The sequence below is a fragment of the Mustela nivalis genome, assembly GCF_964662115.1.
Source record: "Mustela nivalis genome assembly, chromosome: 7".
Classification (NCBI taxonomy): Eukaryota; Metazoa; Chordata; class Mammalia; order Carnivora; family Mustelidae; genus Mustela; species Mustela nivalis.
The window spans coordinates 49,301,738-49,327,689 of NC_139026.1; the positions used below are offsets into that span (position 1 = coordinate 49,301,738).

General features: G+C 39.4%; 1 protein-coding gene across 18 annotated transcripts in view; it reads left to right on the forward strand.

The window, feature by feature from the left end:
- GRIP1 (glutamate receptor interacting protein 1) overlaps positions 1 to 25,952 on the forward strand; it is a 674,728-nt gene that overhangs the window by 425,704 nt on the left and 223,072 nt on the right. For 2 of the 18 annotated variants that reach the window (XM_082740967.1, XM_082740977.1), the window contains exons 1-2: positions 11,628 to 11,644; positions 12,668 to 12,967. The exons of the other annotated variants lie outside the window; for them this stretch is intronic. In XM_082740967.1, the coding sequence (XP_082597093.1) occupies positions 12,685 to 12,967 (283 nt within the window). In that variant the 5' untranslated portion in view covers positions 11,628 to 11,644; positions 12,668 to 12,684. Of the gene's footprint in view, positions 1 to 11,627; positions 11,645 to 12,667; positions 12,968 to 25,952 lie in introns of those variants that run through there. 18 annotated transcript variants of the gene reach the window in all.

Genomic DNA, 25,952 nt, shown 5'->3' on the forward strand with positions numbered 1-25,952 from the left:
ACCGAGATCATGACCAGAATTGAGAACAAGAGTCAGACACTTAACTGAGCTTCCCAGGTGCCCCAGGAGTTGCTTTATAAATGAGGGATTTTTAAGTTAATTGCTTATCATATCCAAATGTAGTTACACCTCCAAAATGCTCCATGGAAGTATGGATTACAATAATATAAGACGACAAGTTTATTTAGTACCATACTTACTGGGCATTTCTTCATATTACAAGGACCATTTCTAGCTTCAGAGACGCTTCATTCAGATCTACAGTTAGCATCAGCTGCATTAAGTTCTCAAGTAATTTACTAATTGATAGTAGCAATAATGATGTGCATTGTTTCCATTGTTATTGATTTCTTTTGTCTCTCTGGGGTTTTTTTCTGCATCAACATACCAGTCAAATAAAAACTATTCATTGTAATATTGTTTATTTACTATTCAAATAATTATGTACCACTTATTTCAATAATAAGTGCATTTTAAAATTGAGAATTTGCCATCCCAGGAAGGAATCACCTTATTAAGGTGAGAGAGGATGGTAAAATATTTACTTATAAAATTTAAAATATCTTTTGGTTCTGTAAGAACCAAAATTTAAGTTGGATCTTCAAAACAAATGCTTTTTAAAAAAACAGTATTTAAGAATAATCCTTAAAATCATCTAAAATAGAGTGCCTCCTGTTGTCTCAAAGGCATTATGGCTGTCATGCTTTGTGTATTGTCTTTCTCTTAACCAATAATAAAGATTTTATTAATTCTCAGGGCAGCTTGATACACGCTAAATGTAGGGGGGAAATCCTTAAAATGCAGTGAAAAGAAACTGTTGTAGCTAGAAATAAACCCACTTAAACCCATATAAACATGGGATAAGGGGCGGTACAGCTTTTAGAACTGCTTTTCCTCCACTCCTAAGCTTGGGGAAAATTACTTTAATCAAACACCATTTCTTCCTCAATAAAAATAGCCTTCTATTGAGGTATAGGACCACCTGAAAGACTTAACTCATTCCAGCAGAAGATCAGAATAAAGCTCAAACAAAGTATCATTTTCAGCCATAAGGACACCCCACTTAGAACCTTGAGCCTCCTTGTCCCCCACCTTTTCTGATGCTGTACTCTGTCCAGCTGTAAGAATTGGGCCCCCAGAGTGACTCCCAAGGACAGAAGTGTTCTGCCTCACTGAGGGTCCTCCTATAGTCAAAGAGTAACTTTTCTTGGGGATCAACTGTATACCGACAGCTTGTCATCTTTCTCCCTCCAGGAGCCTTCCTGGTGGTGCATCCTGGACTGAAAAGTTGTTATCCAGAGTTGTCTCACATTGTTTAAAGATGGCGATTTGATGAGGCAGATCTGCTAGAGCTAGAGTTAAAAGAACCACTCCTGTATTTTCTTATTTAAATCAAAACCATACACATTTCAATTTTTAGAATTATTATATGTGCTGATAAAAAGCTCTACCAGAGTTATGACTGCTCCCATCTGGGGCAATCTAAAAGAGAAAACAGAGATTAGGAAGGCTTCCCACTTATTAGGGAGGATTTTTTATTGGGATGAAAACTGTGCAAAAATAAATACTAAAACACTAAAGAGAAAATTTCTTTCTTTATAGCTCATGTAAAGGTATTGTATTCTAAAAGTATTTAAGAAGAGAGGGCTGGATTGCTTACTGAAATGCCAACAGAATCCAAATTTTTAATATTTATTTAATAAATAAATACCATTCCCCACGACCTAGACTGTCCGACCTAGACACTCTGTCAGGGTGTACCATTGTACGTTAAACATCTAAGGACATAGTCTTCACTTTTGCAAAGAACCGTGTTCTCTCCAATTTGGTGTGAAGCACTGGGCCCTATCAGTCCATCTCTATTTATCCCCTCCTTTTCAGAGGCTAGGATACAATGAAATATCTCCCACCATCAGGAGAACAACAGGGCCAGCAATAATCCATTGTAACTGACAATTGGCCTTGGTGTCAGAGCCACCATGGGAAGGGGTGGTGTCATGCTGGAAACATATGGCCTGTTTAAAGGTGGCTGCAGCTACTCACCTCGATTCGTGCCAGGCAGAAGTACAAGCCAGTCATTATCAGATATTTAGATTTTGAAATAAAAGCCAGGTGTCTGGGTTTTTTATCGGGAAATCTCACAGTTTTAAAATGTTGATTCTATTGAAAAAATAATACTGTGTTGGCTAATAAAGTTTACTTATAGTTCAAATTTGCCTCTGGTTGCCAGTTTCCAAACTGTGCAATGTATATTTTATAGCAAAAGAAGAGCAGGGGAGGGAGGACGCTGTTTATTTGTCCATTCCTTCATTTTGCAGACTTTCATGGAATCTCACATCATGACTGGGTCTGTGGGGCTTTCAAAGATGAGTAATGCAGGGTCATTGCATTCCAAGAACTCAGAGTCTAGAGGATGCTTCATCCTCGCATGGAAAACAAGGCTGCACTCACATTTCAATTATTCTCTGTATATTTATAGGCTTCAAATCAGCACCTACAGCTCTAATCTCCCATCTGACCTTCAGTGTATCTAATTTCCTTCAAATATGATGTATCAGTAAGCTAGGTCTACTTGTATCAACGTTAACACATATTCAAAGCATAATAGTGAGGAAAAAAGAAATAAAAAGATTGCAAAAAAAATGCAGCATGATTTTATGTGAATTTTTAAGGCACACAAAACAATAGTATATATTATAAAGATATCCAATTATAGGAAAAATACAAAAACCTCCATAGCTGAAAGATAACAACACCCAGTTGAGGATAGTTGTTGCCTCTGGGGGATGAAAGAGGGAAATGAGTTGGAGATGTTGGTCTATAGTTGTATCTGCAACACTTTATTTCTTTAAAAATATCTGGTGCGATTTCGTCAACGTTTGTTCAGTTTTGGTGGTGGCTGCTAAGCCATCCCATGTTTTCTCTGTCTTCCTGCTTACAGTTTTTTAAATAAATAATAAAAGAAATAAGAATATAAAATACTAGCACCACTAAATTAGATTTTTATTAAAAATTTATTTTTAAGGGAATGCCTTTTCTAATTTTCACCACTGTTTGAGTGGCAGTAGACTCCCAGACCTGAAATACTTAAAATTTCCCCCTTGTTTTTCCCCCGTGACTAACCCAATCTGTTACTTATGAAATCTACCTTAGAACCATCTTTTTTCCATTTTTGTTTTATCATTATGGCACAGACATCCTCCTTTAATATCTTAACTACTTTCAGCACCTCCTGAAATGTCTGGCCGCCACCACATTCCTCCTCTATTTCCTCCTATTGCCATGCTGTTACTCCCTCATCACATTTTTGCCTGCTCCCATTGTTCACAAGTCACATTTAGCATCTCTCCATGGCAATTGGGCACACCATAGATTGGCTTCATCTCAATTTATAAAGCATGACTCCCTTTTCCAACATTTCCAAGGTATCTCATCAACCTTCCAGTGCCTCCTAAAAAGCAAGCAGCTTTCCACATCCAACTTCCATGATTTTGCATATGATATTTCTTCTTCACAAAATGCCCCTTCCTTTTCTACCTTTCCAAAACTTCTTCCTGCAAGTATGATTCAAATCCCACCTCTTCTGTAGAACTTGATCTATCTCTCTGTTGTTACTATATTTTTGACATGGACTATATTCACTTTGGTACTGTATTATGGTTTTTGTCTGCAGGTTCATCTTTGATGGAAGTTTTGGTTTGGTTGTTGTTGTTGTTGTTTTGATTTTTTACTTTTTCCCCCTTTCCTCAAGATCACTTCTTCTTATCCCAAATTGTTGTAGTTGTCTTCTGTCCTCCCGGGCTCAACCATTGGGAAGCAGGTTTTTATAAGACCGCTAGGGCTTCTTTTCCTGTGACTGAGAGAGTTTAAATCTGGAGCTTAGCTCTGGTGCCTGGTAGCTCTGCTCCTTCCCTCCTCTGCAACCAAGTAGCGATCACAGCCCTGGTAGTGGTCACAGCATCTTCAACCTCTGCCCCCTAGCAGGGATGCCTGTTCCACCTCACTGTCTCATGTGATGATCCTATAACCACTGACATCCTGCATCCATGGGCTTTTAATCTCGTTTCTCTCAGATTCTATGTGTTCATCAGGCCACTACAGTCTATCCAACCCTGAGCCCAATAGGCCACTCCAGTTTCCACCCAATAGTGTACATTTCAGTTCGAAGTTGGGCCGCAGAGATGCTTATTTTGTTTTGAAGTGTGCCTATGCTCTCTTAGTTTTGTTTTAAGTTTTCACTGCTATGTGTTTGGTATGAGCAGAAGAAACAATCTCTTGGATGGGATTTATGGTGGATTTGCCATGTTCTTATAGCAAATAGTTTCTTCCTTTAGGTCTAGCATCGGTCAACAATTTTTTGAGTTCGATATCATCTTGGTGACATAAATGCTGACATGCCAAGGCGTGTAAGAAACCGAAGAACAGTTAATACTGGGATAAAGCTTGTAGCACATCAGATTAATAAATGGAGGAACCGCTAATTTGGAGATGATAGATGTTTGCTTCTTCTGTTTCCCAAATGAGTATTCACATTAGGTGATACTTTTAGGAGATAGGTAGGCTAGTATAAAATTGTTAAAAATTGTGTGAAGATGTGAGCTGTTCACCTTACAAATGTACCTAAAATTTATAACATGCCCTGTTTTAGTAGCTTGGTGTTTGGCAAAACAGATATTTGGAAAATTATAATAGAGTAGTAGTTAGATTGATTACATGTTAATACTTGAGGGAAAGAGATTCATGGGGGGTTTTGATTCCTTTGTAAATTTGGAAATTCAGTGAAAATTATGTGTGAAAACTGAGAACCTGGGATCTAGAATCACTATCAAGGAACCAAGGACCCAGCTCATACCAAGAGTGGCAGAGCCATCACTCATTCACCAACTGCAACTCCTCTGACACAATTAATTGTGAGTACAATAAAGTTTACCCTAGAACAACCAAATTAAAACACTTCAGTGTTGGAGTTTTGTTTTGTTTTTAGTATTCTTTGTATCTCGAATCTTTCAGGGCAAGCAACTGGCATTTCTGCTTCATAGATCAAATGAACTAGAAATGAAAAGCTTGTAGCCTGTTTTATAATACTCATCTGTGCCTTTCTGCCATTTGTGAGGCATACATAGGCCCTAAAGAAAGTCCCAAGTCAGAGTCCCAGAAGTGGAAATCTTTCATAAGATTCTAAGAGGAAAGGCTAGACTTCTCATTAGTCAAATCAGCTTTGGTCAAATGAGGGAAAAGCATGTGGAGAGAGGAGGACATGGCGCCTCAGCTTGCAAGTGGGATACTTTGCCCAGCACCGCCTGTGCAAGGCTTTACTTGTTGACTCTACTCGTCACCTTAACACAAATTGCTCCATGCCAGTTGCTAAATCTCAAAATCATGCTTCTGTCTCCCACTGTTTTAGAATCTCCAAGAAGGCAAAGGCATCTCTGATAGTTGTTTTTCTCCGTAGCCCCCACTGTAGGGCCTACACATAGGAGTAGTGGAATAAGAATTTGTTTTTCCTCATTTGATTTTGTATTAAGAAATTTTTGTTCATTTTCCCCAAAAAGTAGAATACTTCTCTTCCATTAAACTTAAACAGAACCCCCTTACTTCTCTTCCATTAAACTTACCCAGAACCCCCTTTACTTCCTAGTGTTTTAATTTTTTCACAATAATTTCCAGATGCCACCGCCTTTGCTGAGAAAACTCAAAATGCAGAGTGCATGTGCTCCCTTTCTGATTCTAATATCTTTTCCATAATAAAAACAATGTATTCAGAGGTGATGGATGATATTCTCTAGTTTAGAAACCCTGAGTAAAAACTCCTTTCCTCCTCCTTGCAATTATATTCACAGAGATTTCCACCAAGCAAAGGAATTTTTTCCTCATTACCCAATACAATCCACTGAACGTGTCGCCCATGTGCCAGTGAGTGGTTACAGGCCTACAGATATGATCCTAATGTGCTTGTTTGCTGTTTTCCCCAATTAGTCATGGCGTATTAAAGTGAATAAAATCTTTTAAAGCCTTTTGGCAGCTATTTTTGCTGAAGTGCTCACATCTACATTAGAAGAACAATAATGGTGGATATTCTGATTTGGAAATAAAGAGAAACTGAATATGTTTTGGGGGAAAAAACGCTAAATGACATAGAGAGAAAAGCAGTCCCTAGAGCAGAACACAGTAACTCTTAAAGCTTAAGATTTAGGAAATAATTTAAATTTTGCTGATGCCTCTCCTCCAGCCTCAGGCTTCTTGGGCTCTACAGAAGATTCTAGAATGTGGAATGAATCAAGTATCGATCCTGCTTTAGGATAATCCTTTTATCTATGGAATGTGAATTTAAGGAGATTAATGAATACAATGAATGGAATTCTAGGCTTCTTATTTTGGTGCTTAATATTCCAAAGTTGCTACACCACGGCTTGTCTGGGCAGAGTAGAATTCCCTGAAATCACAAAATATATGTGTCCCCATGGGAAATGAATATTCTAGCAAGAGGTCCTATCACAAGTAGGTGATACATACTAATGTATATTAAGCAATCATAATAACAACTGCAACTTCCATTTACTGAACACCTTCCATGTATATTAAGGCATTTTTCTACATGTTAACCATATCATCACCTTATATCAGGGCTGTGAATTGGTTCTTATTTTAAATTTTTTTTTAAATTTTTTTAAAGATTTTATTTATTTAGGGGCGCCTGGGTGGCTCAGTGGGTTAAGCCGCTGCCTTCGGCTCAGGTCATGATCTCAGGGTCCTGGGATCGAGTTCCGCATCGGACTCTCTGCTCAGAGAGATACTTGTGATCTCTCTGTGTCAAATAAATAAATAAAATCTTTAAAAAAAAAAAGATTTTATTTATTTATTTGACAGACAGAGATCACAGTAGGCAGAGAGGCAGGCAGAGAGAGAGAGAGAGAGAGGAGAAGCAGGCTCCCTGCTGAGCAGAGAGCCCGAAGCGGGGCTCGATCCCAGGACCCTGAGATCATGACCTGAGCCGAAGGCAGCGGCTTAACCCACTGAGCCACCCAGGCGCCCCTGAATTGGTTCTTATTACCATTTTAGAGATGAGGAAGTTTAGGGACAGAGAAGTTGGGTAGTTTGCCCCAAGTCATGCTGCTAGATGTGAAACTAATCAGTGTGCTACCAGGGCCAGACGCCTGACACTCTGCTCTGTATTACCTTTCTGCATTTACTGTAAGTATTTATTCTTTACATGTATCTATAAGGGTTGCTATTTGGGTTTGTAAAAGATTGTGACAGAACACTGTGATAAGCTATTAACCTAAAATATTACATACCCCAGGGACCCGAGGTGGCTCAGTCAGTTAAGGGTCTTTTTATTTTGGCTCAGGTTATGATCTCATGGTCACGAGCCTCACATTTGGCTCCACGCTCAGCTGGGAATCTGCTTGAGATTCTCTCTCTCTCTCTCTCTTCTTCTTCTTCATCTCCACCTGTTGTAAATAATAAACAAAATAATATATTACATACCCCAAACTGCAAAATACAAGGGTAGCACCAGTTTACATTATTGCCCATTGTCTACCGTGTACCAAATTACTACTGAACAAGCCTCAAAGAGAACATTTTGATCTGTGAAGTCCTACGTGTTTCAAATACTGGTTTCCTCTCTAATTCTTTCTCGGTAATTAAGAATCAGCCTGTGGTTTAAAATCTGAATAGTTAATAATAGTGACTATATGTGTAAGCTGTCCTTCAAAGAAGGTATTACAGGTACAAGGTATTGTCACAGTGTCTGGCAATTAATGTAATGGGTGAAGTATTTCCATTAGGCCCTCCATACCAAGAAACTTAAAGTTGCATTGCAGGGACTTTATTCTACTAAAATTCAAATTCTGAAGCATAGCGTGTCTATAGCTTGATCTTTGAAGGCTCAAAACTTTATCAGAATCAGAATGACAACAGAGAAGATAATCTCTCTTGAGTAAAACACGTTTTATTTGATTACTACATTTCTTGGACAAAACCCGTAAGATTAAGGAATATTTCTGCCCTGATGCTTCTTGTCTCCCTCAAGCATCCTGAGATAGCTGGCATCTATGGGCTCTGGCTAGTAATATATCCCATTGACTAGATGACCCAAGTAGACTTTCTTTTCTTCTTCTCCTTCTCCTTCTCCTTCTCCTTCTCCTTTTCTCCTTCTCCTTCTCCTTCTCCTTCTCCTTTTCTCCTTCTCCTTCTCCTTCTCCTTCTCTTTCTCCTTCTCCTCCTCCTCCTCCTCCTCCTCCTCCTCCTCCTTCTTCTTCTTCTTCGACTTCTTCTTATTTTTTTTTAAATTTATTTATTTATTTGACAGAGAGAGGGGTGGAGAACACAAGTAGGCAGAGAGGCAGGCAGAGATAGAGGGGGAAGCAGTCTCCCCACTGAGCAGAGAGCCTGATGTGGGGTTCGATCCCAGGATTCCAAGATCATGACCTGAGCCACCCAGGTGCCCTCCACCCCCACGCCCAAATAGACTTTCAAAAACATTAGTCCACCAATGATCTAAACTGGGGTACAGACTTCTGGTTGCTGCACAGGTAGGGCAGGATACTCTCGCTTGGATTTGGAGTTCATCACCAGGTACAGAGGGAAGGCATAGCCAGGAAAGTCTGTGCTTATTTTACTCAGCTGTTCTTGGGGGAAGACAGGTAGATGGTGAACCTGGGGATGCGGTGGAAAGAATATGACCTTTGACGTTCTAAGTCTCAGATCTGCTACTCACTAGATCTGTTCCCTGAGAGCACTCTCAAAGCTCTCTGCGGCTCAGTTTTCCTTTTCTGTAAGGTAGATATCATACCTGGCCCTGAAGCTCACCACTTTGGCTGTCCAATAGAGAAGATTGTATTTCTACCCTCTTCTCTCACTACCTGACAACCCAAGAAAATCAGATCTAGTCCTCCATCTAGACATGCAAGCAGGTGTCTCTCTTTGTATCTCTATTTCACTCACTGCCTTTGATTATGTGGTTCCTTCTTCCTGGATTGTGTTTTCCCCCATTTCCATGTTTCTAAATCCTACCTCTTTTGCAAGTCCTAGTTTAAATAGTCTGTCTAAAATGAAACTTTCCCAAATTCCATCAAACAGAGGTAATTTCTCTTCTCTGTATTCCAGTCACCCTTGGGGGTGCTCGGTGTGCCCTTTCTTGGATAGCACTTATTTATGTGCCGCTTTTATCCTTCCTACTAGACTATAAGCTTCTTGTGAGGAAATAAAGTCTAATCCATCACTGTATCCCTATGCAGCACTTAGCATGATTCCTTACGCATTGGCAGTCAATAATTTTGTGTTTAATTGAATTGAATGAGAGAAGGAAACTGAACTTTGTGCAAATCTCTAAACCTTTCTACCTGCCCAGGATCGAGGGACTCCACTTCTTTGACTGAGTCTGATGTGACCTGAAGTAATAAGGAAGACAGAGCTAATATTCTCTAGTCCTACTTAAAATCTTCTATATTCTTCAGGAATCTGTTGCCTCCTGGTTGATGGATGGTCTCTGAGGTTTTATAGATTGAATACATTTTTTAAAATACTATCAAAGAGAATAGAGGTGGACCAACTTCAAACATGAAATTGCCAGGGGAAATAGCCAGACAATCTGCATTTTATTTGATTTCTATTTAGGAAATTATTGATTTTTTTTTTTCTTCTCTTAGTTATATGCATATGGTCATCTTGCTTTTAAACTAGAAGAGTAGTCATTCCTTTCTTTGTTTATCCCCTACAAGTAAAAAAAAGAGGTGAAAATCCAAGAGAATGAATTTGCACATCACCATGTGTATGATAAAATGGAAGTCACGAAATAAGCCTAAGTTTATAAATAACGTTCACTCACCAGGACTATCAACATGTCTCACACATTGATTTTTCCCTCTATATTGTTTTAGAAATACGTAAATATCAAGTTTTCCTTTACAGTGTTATTCATGCAATTAGGTGATACAGAAAACACCTTTAAATTTCCAGTTAAAACTGGACTTTGAGCTAGAGATGGACATAGGACAGTCTGGTGCTAAGGATTTGCTGTAAGTGAACCTCAAAAATATTGCCCCCATGGATGATAATCTCACCAGCTCCCTCATCAGCTTCTTGTTCTGTGCATTGAACCCTCCTCTCATTAAATCCTTGACTTGATAACGTTATCCTATTTGCCCATTTTGTTTCTCTCAGCAGCTACTCATAAACCCAAAGGACTTGATCTTCCTGAACATTGTCACAGTTGCAGGAATCACGCTGGAATGCTTTATAGCAAAAGGAACATCTTGACTGAGATTCAGTTCGAAACACCTGTACCGAGCAACTGCCATGGGCTGGAAAGCCTGGGATACTCATCCACTCCTTATTTTGTTTGAATTTAGAGAGGGCATAAGACACATATCCACCTGTCATGTAGGTCAAGCTCTGATTCGTATGAATTGGGTGAGGCAAAGTACCTAAGGACGAGGAAAGGAAAAACATTAACAGGTTCTGCATACCATTATCTTCTCATGGATGATATTCAACACATTTAATAACCTGTATGGCCAGACACTGGCCAGACAGAAGGGACATCAGCCAGAGCTGGTGCAGAGTCCTAGAGAGCCAGAGAGTACCCCTTATCTTCCTGGATTGTGGGAAGGTCTGAGGGCTTCCGGGTGAGGTGGGTCAGGGCTGAGGTAGCAAGAAGGCGCTGGTACAGGAGGTAGGCATGGGGTGGGAGGTTACATCTGAAGGGCAGCAGCTTTTACCAGCTGTCCTGAAAGTATTTCAGTATTTTAACCCTTCTGTGACCATTCTGGTACAAAGTAGCAGACGATCAAAGCAGCCACTCTATGAGTGAAGTATTATTAAGCAGAATTTAAAAAGGAAGAAGTCACATATTAGGGAGGGGATAGAGGCACATAGCTAGTGAAAGATAGAACTGAATTTAACCTACTTCTTCCTTTGTTCTAAAGCCCTTCGTCTGTTTTAGTAACAGTTCATGCTCACAGATCTAGAGGAGGATGACAAAGATGACCATGATTATGATTTACAAACGAAAAGTACGTTTTGAGCTAAGCCTTTAAAATAACAGAATATATATTCTTATCATATTTCCAAGAACATCTTGACTGAGATTCAGTTCGAAACACCTGTACCGAGCAACTGCCATGGGCTGGAAAGCCTGGGATACTCATCCACTCCTTATTTTGTTTGAATTTAGAGAGGGCATAAGACACATATCCACCTGTCATGTAGGTCAAGCTCTGATTCGTATGAATTGGGTGAGGCAAAGTACCTAAGGACGAGGATGGTGCCATGTTAGTTTGTTTCGTTCCTGGTAAGAATCTTCTTGCTGTTCTTTTCCTAATTAGCGTTCTTGTCCTTCCTTTCTTCCCGTGTCTATCATTTCCTTTGGATAGAAAGTCTTCCTGTAGGGTTCAGCTGCAAGAGGACTGTGAATGAGCTACCAGAATCTTAGAGCCCATTGTATTTGTGTCTGCCATTGTGCATTTTTGTGGAAAGCGGATCTATAGTTTTCTTCAGGTTCTGAGGCCTCAGTATAACTTCATTACATTAGAGGAAACAAAACAATACTCCACAGATGGAAATTTGGGGCATTATGATGTCATGTAATGTAACATTCTGAAAATACAACGTATCCATTTGAATTTCAAAGGACTGAAAAGTGAGTACTCTCTCTTTGGCATTACTTATATGTTGTTATCAAATAAATGGCATTTCCCCTCGCACATACCAGTGAATGCTCTTAAATGTTGGAGAAATGAGACACCACGGAACTCAGGCACCCAACCTTGGCAGACGATTCTGGCACGTTACCAGTAGCTGACGTTTAGAGATCACAGGTCACACCAGCAGTTCCAGCACACCTGAGACGGTGGGGCTGGTGGTCTAGTGCAGTGGTTAAGTTCAAGCTCAGATCCAACCACTGGAATCCACCCTTAGCTATTGATTCCTTGCTCTATACCTTCAGACAAGCTATTTCATCTCCTTGTGCCGTCATATTCTTATCCTGGAAATGAGACTACTGATAGCACCTGTTTTTCATAGTTGCTGTGGAGAGGAAGAGGTTGATGGAAGGTGGGACTACAAAGGCTCATGGCAGCTGAACTCTTGCTTGAAGGCCAGAGTACTAGAAGATCAGAGGACCCAATGTCCTACTAAATCTACTCCTTTCAACACACACTTCATCTTGCTTCCCAGTCTCTGACATCATTTTTGTACCAGGGTCCTCTGTTCCTGTTTTCTTGTCTTCTTACATGGCTTCCCCTGTCCCATTCATGGAGTGGAAACAGGCATAGGGAATAAAAACTACAACATGATTCTGGAGGCTTGTCCTGTTTTATTGTAGCAAATAAAAATATCTCAAGACTCCTCAATTACTCATCCAATCCAGTAAAACTAAAACCAAAGGAAAGTAAAACCTCTGTGTTATGCTTTACCTGGCAAAGCTCATATTCTAGTTCCCTAATTTGTTTCTAAAGTGCAACTTCTACTTTTGGCCATGTCAGTAAAACTGTTAATCGGTGAACATTGCTTGAGAGCTCAATATACATAAAGCATAGAAGGGGAGAAAAAGCAATTGCTTTTGTAAGAAAATAAATACACACTATGCAAAGAGTAGCAAGGATTCTCTATCATCACCCAGCCCTATTTAACTGAAATCGTGTCTACCTTTTTCTGTGTTTAGGGTTTTTTGAAAGATGAATGGACATTGCAGCCCAGTTTGAAAAAATCATGGCAAAGTCAGTTAAGAAACATCACTTTAGCACTTCTGAACCTTCTCTTCCAGCAACTTTAGTCTTCAACAGCATCTCCTTTAATATTGATGGTTCCATCCAGTATAAAGAAAAGCCGTATTTCTCTGCCTCCGAAGCCCTAGACGCTTACATTGATGATTTCTATTTAAGCTGTAAGCCACCTGATATTAATGATACAAAGGTTAACTTGGATCAGAACCCTCTCGAATTTCTTGCTAAACTAAACAGTGGTAAGCTTTCATTATTCTCTGAGTTCAGTTTTCATTATCTATAGAAAGCCTATGCTTTGAGAAGATCTATGATCGAAAAGATTTTTTTTCTTGGAAAATAATTATCTTACACTTTGTGAATCTTTTTAGAAGATTGCTATATAATTTTAAAGTTTCCAAAACTTTACAGCAATGGCTCCTTTCGAATTGAGAGTTAGTTATAGAAAGCACACCCGAGCCTTGATTTCAGAGTGCAAAAGCTCTGGCCTTAGCTAGAAAGCCTTGTGCTCTATGACTAAAAGTGTTACAAAGTCACTTAAATTCTCCAAAATGGGAATAACAGTAGTAACACCTCACAGGGTTATTGTGGGAACTAAATGTACGTGAACTGCTCTTAAATCGTCATGACTATAGTAGGGTCCTCAGTTTCTCTCTGTAGCGCAATGAACACTATAATGGAAATAAGTGACTTGAGGTCTGGTTCCTATTCTGCTAATGAGCTGAGATATGGGAAGTCATTTCCTCTCCCTGGGCTTCAGTTTCTTTCTCAATAAGATCAGGAGACTGAAATTTATGAGCTCTGTAATTTTAAAATTCTGCATTATGTAGATTACAGGAAAATAAAATTATTCAACTCTAGTATTTCTCATTTAGAAAGTCTTATTTGTAGAAGGCAGGAAAAAAAATTACCACCAGGAAAGTAAAACCAGGTATGAATCTGCATTTGTGACTGACCTTGAAAACTTTGGGGATATCACCTCCTCCTCTTATCTGTATAAGTAGGAATAATAATATTGATACTAATAATAAGAATGCCTGTTTCTTCACTAAACATGGGAAGCCATACATTACAAAAGTAAGGTGGCATGTAGTATTATTGATTTTGTATTATTATGAAAACAACATTCACCATAATAATACGTGCTAGGCTTGATAGGAAAAGTTAGAGTATATCAAACAGTTTTTTATTTTTTCATAAGTGAAAAAACATAAAGTGGCACGAGAATTCATGCAACTGTGGCATGCCCTACACGAGAGAAAACGTTTCTTTTTTTTTTTTTTTAAGTATTTTTATTTATTTGTTAGAGAGAGAGCAAGAGAGGGAATGGGGGGGCAGAGGGAGAGGGAGAAGCCGACTCCCCGCTGAGCAGGGAGCCCAATGTGGGACTCGATCCCAGGACCCTGAGATCATGACCTGAGCTGAAGGCAGACGTTTCACTGAGCCACCCAAGCACCTGAAAACTATAATTCTTTAACCCACGTTGTATTATAAATATTTGACATGGTTTGATCAATAGGCAAGCATGATAATGGGGATTGAGTGTGAAAGTGCGGTTCAGCCGTCTAGATTATCCATGCGATCGAACTGTAAAATATATTGTAATTTAGTCAGTAAGCCTGTTGGCTTTTCTGACAAGGATTTTCATCTTTTTTTATTATGATGATGTTCAGTTAACCACTGTATAGTACATAATTAGTTTTTGGTGTGTTCAGTGATTCCTTAGTTAAGTATAACAACCAGTGACCATCACAACACGTGCCCTCCTCAATACCCATCACCCTGTTACCCTCTCCCCACATCCTCTCCTCTCTAAAACCCTCCGTTTGTTTCCCGGGGTCCAGAGTCTTTCATGGTCTGTCTCCCTCTCTGATTTCTCCCCCTTTGGATTTCCCTCCCTTCCCTGTGGTCCTGCATGCTATTGCTTATGTGCCACATAGGAGTGAAACCATATGGTAATTGTCTTCCTCTGCTTGACTTAGGTCACTTAGCATAATTCCCTCTAGTTCCATCCACATGGGTGCAAAATTGGGCATTCATCCTTTCTCATGTCTGAGTAATATTCCATCGTGTATATGGACCACATCATCTTTATCCCTTCATCTGTTGAAGGGCATCTTGGCTCCTTCCACAGTTTGACTACTGTGGACATTGCTGCTGTGAACATTGGAGTGCAGGTGCCCCTTCTTTTCATGACATCTCTACCTTTGGGATAAATATCTTTTTTTGAAGGTTTGTTGTAGAAAGTCTTCCTATGTCCAGTTTTTCCCGTGGATCTAAAGGAGACACTGCAGGCCCTTATTAATGGCTTGGAATATGACACAGGCACCTGCTCTTTCCTGCCTCCTCTTGAGTTAACTCTGCCATCAACAATATTCTTGACACGTCTTTGTAAAGGGAAATAGAGGGCTTTTTTTCTGATTATAAAAGTAGTTCTGGCAATAAATTTTCAGAAAACACAGGAGAAAACAGAAATCAATTCTAATCTCAATGGAGAAAACTGTCAACAGTTCTATATAAACTTCCCTCTTTTGTTCCAGTGCAAATACCTATGATAGAATGGTACTATCCATTCTGTTCTGTGATCTTGTTTATTCACTTATCAATATCAATAAGCTGCGAATATTTTTCATGTCATTAAAATCGTTCCGTATCTTTACATTAAATGGTTCTACAGTACTTCATTGTTTCAGGACATTTTAGTTGTCACTAGTATCTATTCAAAATGTTGACGAACCATGAGAGACTATGGACTCCAGGAATCAAACTGAGGGTTTTAGGGGGATGGGCAGATGGGGGGATGGGTGAGCCCAATGATGGGTATTAAGGAGGGCACGTATTATGTGGAGCACTGGATGTTATACAGAAACAATGAATCCTGGAACACTACATCAAAAACTAACATATGGTGACTAACATAACATAATTTTTAAAAATTATTAATAAATTAAAAAATTGTTGCAATTGCCACCATTGTACATACATGTTTAGGTAGCTGTCCAGTTATTTCCTTAGGATAAATTCCTAGGCATGGGGTTTCTAGATCAAACAACATGCACATTTTTAAAAGTTTGATTTAGATTACTAAACTGTCTTCCAGAAAGGACATACCAATTTGATATTCTCTTCAAAGGAGTGGGAGTGTCCTGATTCCCCTATAATCTCACTGTCCAGGAATATTATCTTTTTACATTCTTGCCAGTCTGCTGGGTAAAAGTTGGTATCCCTGTTTACTGAGCCTTTGCTCTTCTCCTTTTGTGAACTGCCTAACATTGGTTTTTACCTGTTTTTGTTTAGTACGTTTAAATCTTTACTTCCTCTAGAATTTATTTTGTTGTTAGGTACAGTTAAAGCTCAATTAGTTTTTTAAACAATTCCACTTGCCACTTTGTCATGACCTAAATTCCCATATATTTCTTGAGTCTTTGTTCCAACCACCTGTCTGCTCCATTTCTGCACTATTATCACTCTATTTCAATGACAGGAGTTGTACAGTGAATTTAATGTCTTAGCTAGGACAGAGGATAAAGAGCTTAGGAGTCACATCTATTCTTACTCGTTTATTCTTCCAAATGGGCTTTAAAATTACTCTAAACAATCTCCAAATGTTGGTCTTTGGAATACTTAGATTAAATTCCTAACTGCCCTCCTGGGCCCTGCGTGGCCCCCTCCAACCTGTCATCCACCCTGCAGAAGAAGGATCTTCAGGAAGTACAGATCTACTTCTGTCATTTGTGCGCTGCAGGTTCTGTAATGGCCCTCCCCCCAACTAGACTAAAAAGAAAGCTTAAAGTCCCTAATATGTTCTCAGGGCTAGTGGTGATCTGGATCCTACTTATGAACCTAGCCTGTTTCTCTTCTCTGTTGCTATGGCGCACGTGCACACACCTCCCAGTGGGGTCCTTGTTCCAGCTGTCTGGAGCTGCTTCCAGCCCAGGGAGTGTGTACATGTTGCCTCTCTACTTTTTATATGTTGGTCCGTCAGTCTGGAGTTCTCTCCTCCCCACCCCCTTTTTTTCTGTTTGGCCTCAGTTTAAAGATTTTATTTATTTATTTGACAGAGAGAAATCACAAGTAGACAGAGAGGCAGGCAGAAAGAGAGAGAGGGAAACAGGCTCCCCGCTGAGCAGAGAGCCCGATACGGGACTTGATCCCAGGACCCTGAGATCATGACCTGAGCCGAAGGCAGCAGCTTAATTCACTGAGCCACCCAGGCGCCCTGGTTGGCCTCAGTTTAGATGTTACTTCCCTGCCTCTTCTCACAAAGTCCAGTTTGGTTGCTTCCACTGTGCCTTCCCTTCCCACCTGTAGCGTTCCCTAGGGTGCCATGTAACGTTGCATTGTAAGAATCTGCTCACCAGTTTGTCCTCCCACTGGACTGACAGGGCCACCTGAGTCTCTGTCTTATTTCCTGTTGTACTTACCCTTGTAACTTGGCCCTGAGGGACACAGTCCATTCGTATCGAAGAAGGAAGTGGCAAAGGAAGCAATATGGTCATGTTGTGTGTGTCTATGACTTGTTCTCATTCTAGGCTTCTCATTCCATTGGCAGTGTGATTGTTATGGAAAATATTGCCTTCCTCTCCATCTTTTTAAAAATTGTTAATCTAGTATATGATTTGCTCACTCAGAGGGGTGATACCTAGTTCCCTGTCTCACTGGACCAACATGAGCGTGTTCTACACAATGCCAGGGCTGATAACACCAAGACCTTTACAGGATACATCCCCAAAGAGAAAGAGATGAGCCATAATGTCACCACCACGCTTGGGGATCCTTTCACTTCTTCACCAGATTCTCAACTGATGAATTCTTTGGGTCGACTTCTCAGAGACCCATGCCCATACTTCTTCACTTGATTGGACGCTTTTTAGGCTCATCGCTCACACTCAGCCCAGATGCTACACCGTTTTTGCAGAGCCCACAGCAGCTGTTGTGGTATCACGTGCGTGGAGCTTCGCACTCACCACAGGTGGCTGCCTGGGTCCGTTTCTGTGAGTTCTGTGAGGCACCAGCACTGGCTCTTGTTATTCCTATTTCCGCGGAGCCTGGCATGGTTAAAGGAACTGAGCTAGACTGAAAAATAACCCTCAAGAATGACTACCTCAATGTGTCTAATAAAGCTATATTTAATCTAAGATGAGGGGGAAATGTGAGTCTACCCACTGTGTGCTCCCACACGCAGCCCCCTCTGGCATATCTTAGGCATCGAGCTCAAATTTGGAGGAGGCTCTCAAAAAGTTATTGACACTCTTAGCATTGAATTTTTTTTTTTTTAATCCACTAACTCACTGTAATCTTCTTCTATTCCTTTTCTGTAAGGAACTTTTCCGCACTGAAGTTTTACAAAATATTTCCAGGCACTTTTTTTTGTCTGTTTTTGCCTTGAAATTCAAGTGATTTTTCTTGGTATAGAAAATGTGCTTTGGGAGAACCAGAGAGGAGATTCTCTTGAAAGATTATGGCAAAACGCTGTATGGTTTTACCTTGAAACATTAATCCCTTGAATACTCCCCTTTTCGTTTTTATGCTCGTACGTGGAGAAAATGATCCAGCAATGCTGTTAACAGCCTATTTTGTGGATGAGAGAGTTGTTCTTCTTTCACAATAATGAAAAATCATAACTATTGATCTGGAGGTGGACTGATCTGGAAACCGAAGTAGAGTTTCAGTGCACCTGAGGAGGAAAGAATTCATGTTTATACCACGGCCCAAAGCAACTTCGAGAGACATTTTCTGAGACTTCTGTACTGCCTCGGATGCCTTTGGGGCATTTTGCCATGTTTTCAATTTGTAGTTTTTCAGGTAGAGAAACAAGAAACCTGTTTGGAAGTCATCCTGTTAGTCTAAGGGTAATGAATTCATTTTTCAGTCTGTGCTTGTCTGATGTTGAAGTAATGAAAAACATGTAATTATTTAATGCCGCATGTATGCTAAGGAACATGTTTGTAATTAGGAGCGTAGGGTCATGCACAAACTCTATTCTGAATAACCATGGTCCCTACCTTCGCAGACCTCACAGTTTGCAAATAAATGTAACACCAACAGTTGTGATGTAGTTTAATTGTTCAGATGGGAATATGCATGAGAGCTGGGAGCAAAAGGATGTGTATTTAAAGCAGATTGGGGGCTTGGAAAAGGCTCCCAGAGAAAATGACGCTTCCGTTAAATTTTAAAGGCCAAAGTAGAAGATAGCGGACCAAAAGGAAAAAGGAGAACTTTCCAGAGACAGGCATAGCTGTGTGGAAAGGCACATCATGCATTTAAGAGGTTACTCACAGTTCAGGAATGGATACAGACAGATATTTTTAAAATTCTATTTCCTTCAAGTTTGTCTCAACTTCGGTTTTAATTCTGGTAATATAACTGCACTTGTACTAAAGTCATTAGCTCCTTATATGTGTCATGAGAAAACAGATTTCACTCATTCTCGTGTGTGGCAATTTTTAATAGAAAAAATAGCAATGAGGATATTTGATGCAGGTGTTTTCTACACCTGTACCTCTGAAATACCTCTAGTATCTTCATACTAGAAAATGCAAATTTTGTAAATGAAATAAGAGTTTGATCGCTGTTCAAGTGGACATTTTATGCTGGATTATTTATCAGTCTTTTCTGTGGTTCTTTCTAACTCCTAGAACATTTTATCTTTTCACAGCCTACCTGCCCGGAAGAGTCATTTTCCTCTTACTATCCAATCCCTGTGGGTCTCCCTCAATGTGATCTCCATTCCTACTACTTCACTGTGATTGGTCCCTCGACACGGGTGTGCTCCCCCACCTACCCACCCCACACACTGTGCAAGCTCATGCTTTGTGATTTCACTAGCATCATTCCCTCATCCTGAAAGACCCTGCTCCCCAGTACACATACCTTCTTCGTATCTGACTTGTGCTCATTCTTCAAAACCCACCTCAAACTCAGCCTCTGCCTAATCCTTTCTGCTGTGTTCCTGCCCCCATACCTCGGCACCTAAGTTTGCTTTACTATAATAAGCTGTGCTACTAGTATAGTATAATACCAATCCCTAAAATTTATTAGTATGTGTACATGTATATTTGCTGCCTATAGTAATGCCTACATTTATTAAGCTCTTGTTATCTGTCAGGAACTATTAAATGCTTTACCTACATTATATTATTTGACTCTCAAAACCATACCATGAGATGAAATCCTCATTTTTCAACAATACTGAGACACAGAGAGGTTATAGAAGATGCCCAAGGGCACAGAGTTGTAAGTGTTGCCTCTGGATTTATACCCAGCCCTTCTCATTCCAGAGTTCCCACTCTGGGCCAACACTGCACCACACACACTTTACGTGGGCCATAAATAAAACTACAGGATATAAGGCTGAGACAAAAAAGAAAAAAGAAGAAAGAAATCCTAAGACTTCTCTTGGACATCATGATCTGAATTTTAAAGAAGGACCAAAATTGACAAAGTTGGTTCCATGTTTTATTTCTGTGATTCCTCTTAGTAACTAATAAGCAGGAATATGACCAAAAAGATAGAAGAGTCTGAGAGGAGAGAGAAGAATCTGGCTAATTACTTCTTGACTTGTTATTTTTGCTTTTTTTTTTTTTTGCTGATTGTTTTTCATTATATTGGTGCACAATGTTATATTAGTTTTATGTATACAACTTAATGATCTAACAATTCTATACACACAGTGATGTGAGTCCACTTGCCCTCTGAGACCACACACGGTTATTACAGTCATCTTGACTACCTTCCCTGTGCTGTGCACTTCATCCTGTGACTTAAAACTGGAAGTTTGTGCCTCTTAATTCCCTCTGCCTATTTGCTGTCATTTAAAAAAAATTATTGTTAAGGCAGTCATAATGAAATAGTATAGTGGACAAAGTACTGTACTTTGAGTAAGAGCTAGGTTTGACTTCCAACACTTTTAACTTACCCACACTGTCACCGCGGGCAAATTCTTTAATCTCTGTCTGTGTCTCTCTCTTTTCATATATAAAGTGGGAAAAGTAATTTCTATCTAAGATGATATATTGAGGATTAAATAAAATGGTAAATGTGAATGCACCTGAAACAGTTCTGTGTCACATTCCTGGTGCCCCCAGAATAATTTATTTACTCTGGCGGTATAACTTGTAAAATATAGCATTTCTTGATGGTTTCAACATTCTTTTTTTTTTTTTTAACTCTTTGTTCATTTGTCTCATTCGCTCTAACTCCTCACTGCTACCTCCAGCCATAACAAAAACAAAAACAAAACACTGCATGCTTTCATGTGAACAATGACATTCTCACCCCGAAGGCGGAAGTTGCTTTTGACAATTGTGTATATAAGCCTGTGGCATATCTCGAAGTGGCCCTCGGACTTTGCATATGTGATGCGGAGTCTTGGTTGACAACATAGAGAAGATTTTTCTTTACTGTTCTCACTGCATTTGGTAGATGGTACAGCACTTCTGGTAAAATTGTGATTTATTTAGACAATTCTTTTAGATAGTGCAGGTAATTTATTAAATCAGAATTTTGCTTGCTTTGTTATCTGTCCCCATTTTGCCCTGAAAGTTGAAGTTTTATATGCTATTTTTTTGACCTTCCATGTCTCTCTCTCCTGCATTAGCCTATGATAGACACTTGCGCCAGGAAGTTGTATGATAGACCTAAGCAAGACCAGGAGGGCTGTGAGATCAGTAGAGGATTCTGTGGTCTTAACGGAAAATTTGGTCCCAGGATGCTCACTTTCTTAGTGGAGAAAATGAAAAGTTGAGATCTTTAAACTGAATACAGTTACTTTCTTTAACTCTTTATCATCTTTTGTAAATTAAAAAAAAAAAAAAAAAAGCATAAGGACCTAACATGGGAAGAGAGATAAAATTATAATCCAAAATTTTGGACCGATATGAATGAAATGTAGTTAAGCTGTATGCCTTTGGTATTGAATATTGTCATTAATTTCATTTATTTAATTGGTTTTTAAGAATATTTATTTATTTATTTATTTGGGAGAGAGAAAGGGAGCCCAAATGGGGGGAGGCTTGGAGGGAGAGGGACAAGCAGACTCCCTGCTTAGTGGGGAGCCCAACACCGGGCCCAATCCAGGACCCCGAGATCATGACCTAAGCCAAAGTGATGTTCAACTGACTGAGCCACCCAGGCACCCCTCATTTATTTAATTGTTAATAATATTCTATAAAATAAAAGTCTGCAGAATGGATATGCTGGTTTTCAGGAATAGTAAGACATCCACATACTTACCACCCAGCTTAAAATATAGAATGTTGATGAGCATGTGGACCCTCTGTCCTCCCCTCAAGGATGTCATTGTTCCTTTATCTTTCCAGGAGTAATACCATCCTGTGTTTTTCAAATTATTACTCAGCTATTTTCCTTTATAGTTTCTGCTCTGCTCTCAGTGTCTATTCTGGCTGTTTGCAGATTCTGCTAGTACAAAAGCTGTCCCAGTTAACTCCCATGTACTTAATCTTCTGTTGCACATATGCTCAAGTTTTTCTGGAGTGCACACCGTGCCCTGGGGTTGCTGGGTTATGAGTGTGCCCCCCTTCACGTTGGCTAGACCAGACTATCCCCACATATACTCCTGTCAGCCGCATGTGAGTTCCCCTTTTTCCACTATCACTTAGTCGGCTTGGGCTTCCATCCCAAAGACTAGGTGACTTAAACAACAGAAATTTATCTTCTCACTGTTCTGGGGACTGTCAAGTCCAAGACCAGGGTTCAGTTTCTGGTGAGAGCTCTTTTCCTGGCTTGTAGAAGGCTGCCTTCCTGCTGTGTCCTTAATAGCAGAGAGAGAGGGAACAAGTTCTCTGGTATCTCTTCTTTTTTACAAGGGTGTAAGTTTGATAGAATCAGGACGCCACCCTTATGACCTCATTTAATTTTAATCAGCTCCTGAAAGGGCTTGTCTCCCATACAGTCACGGGGTGGGGAGAGGGTCAGAGCTTCAATGTATGAATTTTGGGGGGACACAATTCAGTCCATCGTAATTATAAATACTTGATATTTTCAGAAGTTGGGGGGGGGTTTGTTTTGTGTTTTGTCAACTAGTGGGTATAAATGATATCTTCTTATGGTTTCTTTTTCTATTGTGGTAAACCATATATAACCTAAAATTTACTATTCTAACCATTTTAAGTGTACAGTTCAGTGATATTTAGTAGTCTTATCATTGTGCAGCCATTACCATAATCCATTCGCAGAACTTTTTCATCTTCTCAAAATGAAACTTCACACCTATTACACAATGTCTCTTTATCCTTACTTCCTGCCAGCCCCTGGCAACCACGATTGCACTTTCTATGAATTTGACTGTTCTTTGTACCTCGTATAAGTGAAACCATATAGTATTTGTCTTTTTCATACCTGGCTTATTTCACCTAACATAAATGCCTTTACGTTTTCATCCATGTCATAGCATCTGTCAGAATTTCCTTCCTTTTAAAGTCTGAATAATATTCCATTGTAAGTATTCCATTTGTAAACAAGACACATTTTGTTTATCCATTCATTTGTCGATGGATACTTGAGTTGCTGTCACCTTTTGGCTATCGTGAATAATGCTGTAATGAGCGTGGATTTACAAACAAGTGTTCAAATATCGGTGCACTGCTTGAGCCCTGTCTTTCAATTCTTTTGAGTATGTATTACTGTGGTTTTTAATTTTTATCTCCCTGATTACTAAAGAGGTTGAGTATCAATCTTATTTTTATTGGTCATTATTGGCCATTCTTAGCACTTGTGTTTGCTTTTCTTTAAAATATACATTCATATCTTTTATCATTTTTTAATCTAATGCATAATTTGGATTTATTTTCCTTTTTGATTTTTAGTACTTCCTTGTGTATTCCGGACAGTAATCTTTTGCTGCTTATATGTGTGACAATTTTCTTCTCTTGATATGTGACTCTTATTTACAATTTCTTTATGGTGGGTTTTTGTTGAATCAGAAACCCCTAATTTTAATGTAGCAGAATTTATTAATTTCTCCTTTTATGACTTTTCTTATTTAAGAAGCCTTCCACCTTGAGAACATTAAGATATTTAATTTTTAAAATTCTAGTTAAAGCAGGGGTGCCTGGGTGGCTCAGTGGGTTAAGCCTCTGCCTTCCGCTCAGGTCATGATCCCAGGGTCCTGGGTGGAGTCCCGCATCAGGCTCTGTGCTCAGCAGGGAGCCTGCTTCCTCCTCGCTCTCTGTGATCTATGTCTGTCAAATAAATAAGTTAAAAAAAAATTCTAGTTAAAGCAAACATGGATATTTTAGGAAATAAAATGTAAATGATGGGGGAAGGTTTAGTATTAAATTTTAAACTTAATTTATCAAGTCTTTATTGAGTCCTACATTGTGACACACCCTTAGAAGCCACAGATTCTTTGCTCTGGTGGAGAAAGACAATAACCAAGTGAGTATACAACACCAGCCAGGTTGTCATAAATGCTATGAAGAAAGACTGAAAGAAATCACTGTCATTAGGACCAGAGAACCCTCCCACCCATGTGAGCTACATGAAAAGCACAGGAAGAAGGCACAATGGCAGCCCATACCCTGGGCTTTTAGTCCTGGTTCTTTCACTCTGTAAATTGGGTGAAATTTATTTGTCAGTTAAATGTACAGATCGAATTAGATAACCTGTAGGAATCCTTTCACCTTGCAAAATTCAGGTTCTGAAATTCTAAGAGGTTTTTGCTTTATCAAACCTCTTTGGGAAAAACTGTTTAAAAGGAAATATGCTAAGTCTAAATTTTTCTAAAGCTAAAAGAGTGTAGTTCACTTCCAATCCTGATTGTTAACGCTGTGTCCCAGGCAGAGTAATTTTTCATCATTTCCAATAAAACCAATATGAGGTTCCAGCTGAAGCACTGTAAATGGAGAACCATTTTTAAAGGGATTTCCCTATAAGTAAGACGACTCTGCAGAGAAAGCTATAAGAACAAGTCTTCCATGATCGGCTGCAAAACTTAAAGCACTAAAATTGTTAAATAATACTATAGACTTCAAATTTATATGTATCTTTGGAGCTAGTCTCATAAAAGGAATGATTATTTAACAGTCTAAATTCTCGAAAATGGTTTTGATAGTGAAAAAAAAAGTAACCCATATTGCTATACTTTTTTATCTGTGGACATTAAAATGTAAATTTCTCTTTGGAGCTTGTAGAAAATCTTTTCGTGGAATGAATGCTCAATTAAGTGTGACAGGTGATTGTGATTAATCACTTCTTATTACCAGGAATGGAAGACATGAAGCCTTTGTTGCCCCATGAAATATAACACCACGCAAAAGGAAAATGCAAAGATGGACCATTTTTGAAGGAACACATAAACCATTTTACACCTCTTTGAAAAACTGAATGAAAGTTTATGAATCTCATACATATGAATCTTCCCATTTATCTGAGGGTTACCTGGGCTCTGGTCTCTTGAACTTGAAGGTGCAGAGTTCCTTCAAGATCCTACTCTCAGGTGCACTTACAACATGTGATTTGACTGCCATTGGCAACTTCAGTTTAAAACTAATAAAGGATTGGCACGCCTGGGTGGCTCAGTTGGTTGGGCAGCTGCCTTCGGCTCAGGTCATGATCCTAGCGTCCTGGTATCGAGTCCCACATCGGGCTCCTTGCTCGGCGGGGAGCCTGCTTCTCCCTCTGCCTCTGCCTGCCATCCTGTCTGCCTGTGCTCACTCTCTCTCTCTGATAAATAAATAAAATCTTTAAAAAAAAAAAAGACTAATAAAGGATCAGGATAGGCTATAAAGGATAAAGGATAATAAAGATGGATGAAGCCAGAGATTGCTTAAGGGTGTGGTCAGACATCACGTAGCACAGTGGACAATGGCACGGCCTCTGGAACCCAACTTCCTCCATTCAGATTCTAATGCTATTACTTATAGCTAAGAAAATTTGTGCAACTTATTTAACTTCAGGTAATTAATACTCTTCAGTAAAATGGGGATAGCGGTAATTTAATCTGTGTCTTTACTGATTTAAAGACAAAAGCTGGGGTCATCTTTAGGTATTCAGAAGTTACAAAACACCCATTTCCCTCTTTTTTCCACTTATCCTTTTTTAATTTTTGAGATTTGAGATGAAGTCTTCACTTATATAGGGTCATCTTTAAAAATGGCAGACATTCTGGGGTGCCTGGCTGGTTCAGTTGGTAGAGCGTGCAACTCTTGATCTCAGAGTCATGAGTTCAAGCCGCATGTTGGGCATAGGGCTTACTTAAAAACAAAT